General features: G+C 32.2%; 1 protein-coding gene across 1 annotated transcript; it reads right to left on the bottom strand.

Annotated features, from left to right (window-relative positions):
- Positions 1-1006: 1006 nt before the first annotated feature.
- LOC149799328 (uncharacterized) lies at positions 1007-7199 on the bottom strand. Its single transcript, XM_089957058.1, has 5 exons — positions 7133-7199; positions 4600-4675; positions 3159-3255; positions 2599-2695; positions 1007-1834 (listed from the first exon to the last, which is right to left on the bottom strand). Exons 2-5 carry the CDS (start codon positions 4634-4636, stop codon positions 1760-1762), a joined length of 306 nt encoding a protein of 101 aa, XP_089813184.1. The 5' UTR covers positions 4637-4675; positions 7133-7199; the 3' UTR covers positions 1007-1759.
- Between the last annotated feature and the right edge of the window lie 2790 nt (positions 7200-9989).

Consider the following 9989-nt stretch of genomic DNA (forward strand, 5'->3'; position numbering starts at 1 on the left):
AGATTGCACTCTTCTTTTACGAGTCAATATGAACCTTATTTCTACAAGACAGACCCATTGATTAGAAACGGCCTTTTCTAAGTTTTAACTTTTGCAACAAAAACCAAAACGAATATCCCATGCAATAAACAAAACCAAATTAATTTTTTATAGGAATGTTAAATGTGCCCAAACATTTCTCTCCGAGAAACTGAATAGTCGATGAAGCCATTATTCTATAAAAACTCCACTTACACTTGGAATTTTGTTTTACATCTACGAAATCTTTTGTTTTTAATCCTTAGTTTTATAACTATATTTCCTCTAGATCTTAGATAACAATTCCACAAATTTGCCAGACTTTTCAGACTTTAGTCTCTCATTTATGAAAGCGGGTTTTGCATGCACATTGTCTCTTTTATTCAGATATCTTGTAGAGATTCAGGTACTTTGATGCTAATAGCATATCTCGGCAAGGATCATTACATCTTTCACAGGTTAATAGATCTTGATACATTATACATCATTTCGCAGGAATAATCAAATACTTACTGCTAAAATGGGAACAATAAAATTGATCCTGATGTGCATTTTTTGTCATTGTACAAAAAATCATTCTGATAAGACATCTTTCATGCTTTATACGGGTTTGCTTCTTCCTGTTGTTTCTTTCTTTTTAATTCTTAGTTGCGGGTATATTATATGCCTGAAAGCTTTTATCAGACACTTTTCAGTCTTTTGGTGTCGTTGCTTTTTGATGGAGTGGGCGGAGAGTTTTTATTCTAAGTTGAGTGAACATTGAATATATGAATGGCATGACGTTCCTAAATAAGAATTATAGATCTGCAGCAAGGTTGGTTTCATTTGTGAACTTTTTATACTTTGTACATGTTCTGTGCAGCTAAATCCAGAAAGGTGTTCTAATTATGAAGATTCCGGAATATAATAAATTTTCGGCCTGTACAATAATACTAAAATAATTATCATTAAGCACTCCAAAACATAGCGGCAGTAAGAAAAATAAGACTGTTAGATGACCGTTTTATTGAGGCAATGCACATATTAGTAGGGATGTTTTAATTTCTGAATACAAGTCATTATCAACAAAGCGAAAAATGCTGCAATGCAACATGTCTTTAAAGATCTTAAACTATGAGAACTCAGGACACATTTTCTAGGGAGACAGATGGGTATTTAAAATAGACTTGTAAGCATCTAAACCAGCAAATATAGAGCTAAAGTTGTCTCTTAAAACAGGTAATACCTTACAAAAAATGGTTTGAAGCACATATCAATTGTGCGTACAATTATTCTAGTGCCAATATATACTATTTGGTTTCTTATCGTATTTGGTTGATGATGGCACTAACGAACGTGACAATAAGAACGCATATAAGTGTACCTTGCTGATCAATATTTTGTATTTAGATACAGACGCATTATTACAGAATGAAACTGTAGTACGGTTGGAATCTATCAATATCTCGCAATAATAATTTTAGGAAACACTTGACTCAAATATTAGAATGAGATGATATGTATTATTGCCAAGAGAGACAGTACAAATTTTATAGTGTTGTTTCGTGCCAAATAAAGCATGAAATCGTCATTATGGCTGTTTTATTTGGATCTTTGACACAGACGGAAAATCACAATGTTAGCACTACTGTTGTTGCTAAACTAGTGATATGTTGAGTTCCATTATGAGATCTCTGAAGTCCGCTTTCAATGATATACATTGTATCTATGTAAATTTAATCAAAAGATTAATTAAACACCTTTATATGAGTGCACAAGAACTGACACTGAAATCTTTCTTCTTTCTCAGATACACCTTGAAAGAACCATTTGACCGCTGAAATGAAACAAAAGTCATTGCATAAAATCAACAGAAAACTTTTAAACTTACTGCAGTATTCATTGTTAGGCTAGACTTTGAAATAAATATATATCGTATACTTTAGATAAAACTCCCATAACGGTCATATCCAAACTTAAAAAGCAAAGTCTTGCATCAAACCAATGACTGTAATGTTTCCAGTTATTATATATTCTACTTCCCTTGAGCTATAACCTCCATGAAACAGGAAATATGTTTCATCTCCATTGGTGTTCATAAACAAGGATTTTGTCTGTCTTTACCTATGTGAAATTTTGTTTACATACGTTAAAATTAAAACGCATAATAGTTCATCTTTAAATTGTCGAGCGTGAGTATCAGTATCCAGTAAATTTCATGTAAATGATTACAGATTTGGAAAACGTTTTTGAATGTCGTACACCAGATAAAATTGGAAAACATATTTAATCTTAACTCTTTATACTGTTTTCACAAATGTTGTCTAATGTGACAGTGAATCCATGTCAAATGACTCAACTTATTTTGGACCTTCAACGGCGCTGTTGGGATAATATGCGACAAAATTTAGATAAAAGAAAGCAATTTATGGACTTATTAATACTTTACTGGAAATATAATAACAAATAATCAAACTAATTGACATAAATACATTATATTCATTATATTTTGCCTTTTCACATTTGTCGGACCTGAGATCAAATGATATGGATTTGAGATTTTAGGAGGTTACACAGGGAAAATAATCTACTGGAGCCTACCTCAATGTCCCCAGGAAGTTCAACTTTATCCTCCGTCAAATTTTCGAAACTCTTGGAGTAAACTTTTCCGTCAACATTTGCCTGAATCTTAAGTCCCCTGTAATGAGTATTGCTTCATTTACATTATAAACGTGTAATTGCGTATCAGCATCGAAATCCATATTCTTCCTTTATTTTAATATTCATACTTTATTATGAATATGCATTCGGACTGCGAGTATAAGTGTACCCTGCTGCGAATATATGACAGTGGTAAAATTTGAGTGAGTGAGGCGCATGCGCTCTTTTATACTCCAAATGTCTAAATATGTATTCAAGACATATCCATGTAGTATGCTTTCTAGCCAAAGTGTGAACAATGAAGAAAAACATATTACTTATCCAAATTTGATCAGGAAAAACAGCACAAGAAAGTATTTCAATTGGGATGCAGATGTCATATTAAGACAATTCTTAAGCTTATAACAGAAAAAAGTATTCAGTTATCTGCAGCTACTTTTTAAGGAAAAAGTTCTTTAGTTCTTTATGATTAACAAATTCATTTAATTGGCATAACTTACTCAGATGTAAAGTTGCAATGGACATTGTCCGTGCGTCTGAATGGCGGCAGCTTTACTTCAAGAAGGACTTTATTACTGCTAGCGTTGCTAAGAATAACTTGCAGATAAAACATTATATAATTAAACAAATTAAAAATAAGAAAAACGAAAACAGTAACTAATAAAAAATAGACATAAGTTTCCAGGTATACACAACTATTTATATAAATACATTCGAATCATTCTACAAGGGTAAAGACGGTAAAATTTTACGTGTTTTTTATTTATCTGAAATCACGGCAAAGCAACAGATGTATCTGAAAATCCTGCATTTGACCCTGGTTATGCAAAGTGCTTTTATTAAGTACTTCTCAGGCGGTGGTGAACAATTATCATTGAGGAAGTGGAGATGGACAAGCCTGCATGAAACTACCAAACATCTACAGTCGACATTTCGCCCTGGTACAAGTTATTATCACATAGTAAACCAGAAACGGCAGCTTTGTGTGGTTTTAATAAATTATACAAAAGAATGATCAGAGTTTTGTACTTGCATTGTTTTCCCTAGCAATAGATGTTCAGAACAATAGACATGGAATCTGACTTCTGCCGAATAATATATGACGAAGGGAACATTGTGTTAAATTATCAATTGTTTCAAAGGTACCAACAGTGATGCAACCCGTGTTTCTGGGCCGCTAACGCAAACCGTAGCTAAATGCTGAATGTTCAAACAAAAAGCTTGTGAGAACAAGTTTAGTGTATCTTATGCAGTTACATGAAAACCTCTGTTTAACACAAGTATATCATTCAGAATGTTTTCCAGCTCTCACAGTATATTCATGGACTTCATCAAAGAGTTTCTTGCATCATCATTCTTCACCACCCTTGGAGAATGCAGATCATGCTGACAAACTTTCCTAGCATGAGTTCTTGTTCACATCAGTTTATAAGTCTAATCTGGCTTACCTGCTAAAGTGTATTGATACCTATTTTAATTACCATGTTGAATTTTGTGCGCAAAAAGCTGCTGTCATAATCTAAATTGTGTTGCTATAATGCACTTTATTCGGAATAATTATAGCTCAGTGCTGCAATTTGTTTCCAGTATCATAAATGAAAATTAAAATTTTCAGCTGTGAGAAAGCATGGACGTGGACATATATATATATATATATATATATATATATATATATATATATATATATATATATATATATGTATATATATATATATATATATATATATATATATATATATATATATATATATATATATATATAAATGAATATTTATCAACTGTTAAAGTTAAAATGTTACCTCTTGTCAATTGTCATTGCACGGAAGACATGAACAAATATTAGCCAATATATTTTTCATAGAAAACATAACACGATAGAAAAATATAAGAAATATAATTAACAATAGATATGTCATTATAAATGTAACTGGTTCAACATACCGTCGTTAAAATCCCGTTCTGGTGCCCCTGCTGACATGGTTTGTCTTCTATAATGGTGGTGGACAAGTATTTGTTTCTGGCAGTGAAAAAGTAAAATGATGTAATCAATATGAATTAATTTCAGATAATGCAAACAAGTATGAATTCTTAGGCAGTAGATTGATATTTTACTCAAATTACTAATAGCACAATAAAATTTTCAGTGTGATATAATGTTGGCAAGCATATGATGCAAAAACTGTATTGTACTGAATTGAATCCTTCATAAGTAAAACGTTACTGCACGGATGGATTCTAAAAAGTCATCAACCATTTCAAAAATGTTTCAAAAGTACTGTTTGTAAATAAATAAAGGTATACATTCTGTGGAATACTTGCAATAATTCGGATTAGTTTGTAAAGCAGCAATTTCATGTATTCATAGCAGTTTTTAATTTCTTTACCACACCAGAAATGATCTCAAAAGAAAAGATTTTCAGTAGGTCCATGTGTAAGTCAGTAACGGAAGTTTAAAATTTTGTATTGCTACTGGTTGATGTATAAAGTACAGGTAAATGGACATTCAATGCATTTAAGTCTACTAGCAAATTAGCAATGATATACAGCAAGAGTACATGGTATATACTTTAATCATAAAAAGAAAGACGAATAACAATAATTTGCATATAAAACAAGCCAATTACCCTCTTGCTATATATTTTAAACAGGCTTCGCTTGCATTCGCACTTAAGCGACGTTGTTGTTGTTGTTGTAGGGTTTAACGCCATTTTTTCAGCACACGATAGGCTATACATGGCGGCCAGTATTAATGGTGGAGGAAGAACCCGGGAAAACCCCGGAAAGAACCACCGACCCTCGAGAAGCTACTGGCAGGCTTTCTCACATGCCCACATTGGCCGAATCCGAGACTCGAACCTACGCAGACAGAGGTGAGATGGCAGTGATCCGTAACGGAGAGCGCTTTAGACCACTCGGCCACTTAAGCGAGGTATCTACTGAACTAACTGTTTGTGTCAATAGGAATAAAATACTTTTTCATGTAGAGAATGAAACATTGAATTTCTACTTAGAAATGAATCACCATCACTCCTTCAAACTCCAATTACATTACAAATTTTTTTGGATTTGCCCGGGCTTTCTTCCTTTTCTCCACGAGCAGATTACACTCGTCTTTAAGCACTGGATTTTTTAAGGACAAAAAATAAAACATATTTCCTGACAAAGAAAAACAAAGATATAATCTGCGTGAATACTGCAAGTAATGTGTGAAAAAATGCATTACTTACGTAGTAGGTTAAGAAAATAAATTACATCAATAATAAAGAATGTCATAAATCTGTAATAAAGTTGCGAGTATACTATGCGCCTATAAAAAGTCAACAATCATTGCAAAAATAATTGTCCTCATAAATAGCTATCTTGTCCATTCTTCTTATAGATGTTATTTGTAGCACGACGAATTCTCAGTCTTTATATAAACTATTTTTGTTGTTTCCAAGAAAGTTAAAATTGTGCAGAATTCCCACTCTTTGTTTATCCAGGTTATGCAAATTGTTGGTTTGTAAACCAATCGCATTTTTGACGCAAAAAAAGATATAAGGCCTTCAAACGAAGTATATCTTTTCATTTAGAAAATAAATCTAAAGACAGTATCCTATCTCAAGAAGGGTTTGCTTCAAGAAAGCGTGGACACTTAATGACATGTACGCTTATTGATGAACCAAGCCATAATACAGATATTAAAGTCATACAACTCTCAACATACTTATATATGTATCAAGTACTTACTGGTATTTTCATACTATACAAACGCAGGCAACTAAAATGTCAATGAGATCTTACAAAAGACATAAACTTTATATGGAGCCATATATTCCAAGCATACAAATTATTTGTAAAAAATTAAAGTATAAGCAAGAAATATCATTTGCATGTCTTGGTTGGAGTAGCAGGATTATAAAGCCTGGCAAGAGCAGTGGTATTTTCAGACTAAATTCAACTTTTGTAATGTCAACTTTTGTATATTCTTTTTGCCTGAATTTGTAGATGTAAAATGATAACAATACAAAACCACCCAATCAAAGTTAACTTTACTAAGACGTTTAATAAAGTTCCCTATCATTGCCTATTTCTGAACTCTATAACCGACAGTAGCTTACAGAACAAAAGCAATGGTTTATAGAATCAAAAGTTTATTTATACTTCATCTATCACATATGAGCCATAAAGCTCGTGCTAGGAAACACACATGCACTTGCACATATAGATTTCATTATATTGGTATGAATTATATAATAATTATCATAATTGTATTTCCGGTAAAGAATATTTTAAAACATCTTATGCTTACTCCTAAACATGACGCAACTAGAAAATTAAAATGGTACAGAGGCGAACAGCCGGCACAAATGTCACATTTGCTAAGATATCAGCCATTGAAGCAAGTTCCAACTTCTAAAATCCATATTCTTAACCAAAGCTGCATTTGCACTTATTTGAAGTGTTTCCTTCTAGAAACCTTTCAGTATTGTACCTTATGTATACTATTCTGCAATGGAGTCCCTTCCAAGACCTCTTCCTTGTGTTTATTATCCTGTACAGTAAACCGAGTAGGTTTTATGACAGTGATTAAATAAGTATATATATAAAAAGTCGCACATGCGCAGATAGACTGTAATCTTTAGCAAAATGAAGGTCTACACTAGTCATTTATTCCAATAAACGCCTGCTATAATAATCACACAGCATCTTTATTAAGCATCAGATTTAGTAATACTTGGACCAGACCTCGAATTTTAGTACTAAAGAGTACATGTACATATATTGTCTGTATACTCTGTTAATAAATTCGAGAAAATATATTTACCTGATCCTTCTTTTTTATAAAAATTTGGTATGGGTTAGAAAGGCGGTATGAAACGAAAACTGCCTTATTAGTGATAAACACGACTTAACCATGTGATTGATTAAGAAAGTATATGATTGGTCGCATTGATTATATTTTACATAAGAGGCCTTCCTATGCAAGTTGATACTCAGACCCATCCAATCACTTGCCAGCCTAACATATATCAATTCTCTCTCCGAAACGTCATTCTTCCTTAACCCTGGATGTTTGTGCATGCTTCGAGGAAAACTGTCAGTTCTTCTGGATCGTGTTCATTTGCACATCTCCAGACTTCTACACTTAAACAGTGTGCTCTTTGATAGATCTTTGTGTGCATTTTCGACATGTAAAGTACCCAAACTGTTGATGGCCAATTCTGAAAAAATGTTAAAATCATAGCAAAGGTCGCATGTAAAGTAAGGAGAGCTTCTAAAGTGAAGCTTTGGCATTCACATGACATTTGTCTATTAGGATTACAATTAAATAAAAGGTAAGGTTAGTAATTCCTGAAATTGCAATTCTATTTTACACCCATCACTAATCAATTTTCACTTTGCCCCGATTTCTACATTTCAAACTGGTAAATATTAAAGTCCTAAAACTTAACAAATCGAATCTGGTTTCTATCTAATGAATACGGGTATGTTCAACCCAAACATCCATCATAAATTTCAGGAATAGGACTTTTCTTACAAGTCAGTTTGGCTCCAGTGTTTTTGCCAAAAGAGTTTTCTTGCGCCTATTCGGTTTTATGTATTAATGTATATGTGATTCATTGTATGATAATAATTGCTTCTTTAATAATCTTTTTAAAAAGGGTTCAACCATATCATGTTGTCAAGGAGTGTTTCCTTCTTAAGTTAATGCGTTTTGACGTGATGTCCATTACTCACACAATTAATTGTTAATTTTACTTGAAATTTTTATTAATGTTTTAATTGACCCTAACTCATCTGTTGAAATAATATGGCTTAAAACTCAAATCAATTCAACATTTTAACATGAACAAACAATATATTCCTTTCCTATTTGCAACTATCCGTGTCTAAGTTTAATTTAAATCTCATACGCATTTTTACGGTTCCCATATTAGAGCAGAATTACCATGAATAGTAGTCTCTTTATTTTTCTGAATATTATCCAGTTTGTCTTCAGTTGTATTTCCATGCCCTAATGTTGTGTCGAACTTCAAATTATCTGCTTCTAAGGTATTTAAATCGAATTCTTTCCTCTAACTGTGATTTTTAAAATACAAAGATCACCCTAATATCCTATCTTTTATGCCATCTTTAATTTATAAAATGACAATATTTTCTGATTTTTAAAAGGTTTATGACGACTGATAGTTAACTCTTTATAGCGATGACTCGTGTATGGACTAATTTACACTGGTATTATATGCATTCGCTTTGTATGCATAAAGCAATTGGTGACCTGAAAAACATCAATTTCTTTTAAATAATGCACCATATTAGTAGTTCATTACATTTATTGAAAAACTAACAATCGTCGAACTTTTAGGAACTCGATTGCAATCTGACCTTGGTCTGTGTAGTGATTGTTCATGGCTGTACCCGAATGTGATAATACATTGATGTAATTAATAACAGCATCTTTGAAAATAATTTATCTGCTGCACATACGCTCTATGTTTGATACAACATGGTAATATCCAGCTGAATGAAACCCAATGTGCATTATACACTTATAATAACGAGAAATGAAAACGTAAAAAGTACATGAAATAAGTTGTCAAAACATCTTGCACGATCTAAATAATACAAGCAGTTCTTATTACATTCTTTTTGGGACTGCAGATCTACGGATAGATCAGGCACCATACTTTCAAACCTGGATAAAACACTAAACCATGGCTAAATCAGATTTCACAAATTTACACTTTCCTAGTTATTGTAAATATGACAGTAACAGACAAATCCACTTATAAAAAATATTGAAATATTTTAATATATCAATTTCTTTTGCTTTACACTAGATATTGGTTTGATTTCATGTATTCCTATACAAATGAGTCGTTTATTAATGGAACGTGCATGAGGAATTCTTAAAACAAATGACGTCGTGTCCTTTTTTTCATCTATATTTTAGAACCGAATACACGTATCTAAGATGGATAATAAACTCATTTAAGAAAATGAATAGAATAAATTCTATACAATACTCCAAAGCCGAAATTCTAGTCTTTTTTCCTTCCATAAATATTCAGGTTTACATCAATTTTCTTACAAAACAGAAGTGGGATATCGGAACAGGCTTTGTTGTTGTAACCGGAGATTGATCTTTCATTTCCTTGTGTGCGTCTCATTGGACGTTATCTATAGAATGGTATGTAAATGATAATTTACTCCGTTTACATACAAAAATATGTCGGGTATTTGAAACAAGGTTTTATTGTTGTTCATTGGGATTTATTTGTTATTTCTTTTATTGCCTCACTTTTAAAGTTATCTATACAACGCTGTGTAGATAATGGATTTACTGT

Source organism: Sinohyriopsis cumingii, chromosome 5, assembly GCF_028554795.1.
Source record: "Sinohyriopsis cumingii isolate HCF-2022 chromosome 5, ASM2855479v2, whole genome shotgun sequence".
Classification (NCBI taxonomy): domain Eukaryota; kingdom Metazoa; phylum Mollusca; class Bivalvia; order Unionida; family Unionidae; genus Sinohyriopsis; species Sinohyriopsis cumingii.

Bases quoted from the DNA above. Each gene is read 5' to 3' on its own strand.
- LOC149799328 (XM_089957058.1), bottom strand. From the start codon at position 4,636: ATGTCAGCAGGGGCACCAGAACGGGATTTTAACGACG. The intron at 3,256-4,599 runs GTATGTTGAACC...TTTATCTGCAAG, and splicing joins AGAACGGGATTTTAACGACG to TTATTCTTAGCAACGCTAGC. The intron at 1,835-2,598 runs GTAGGCTCCAGT...GTTTCATTTCAG, and splicing joins AACTTCCTGGGGACATTGAG to CGGTCAAATGGTTCTTTCAA.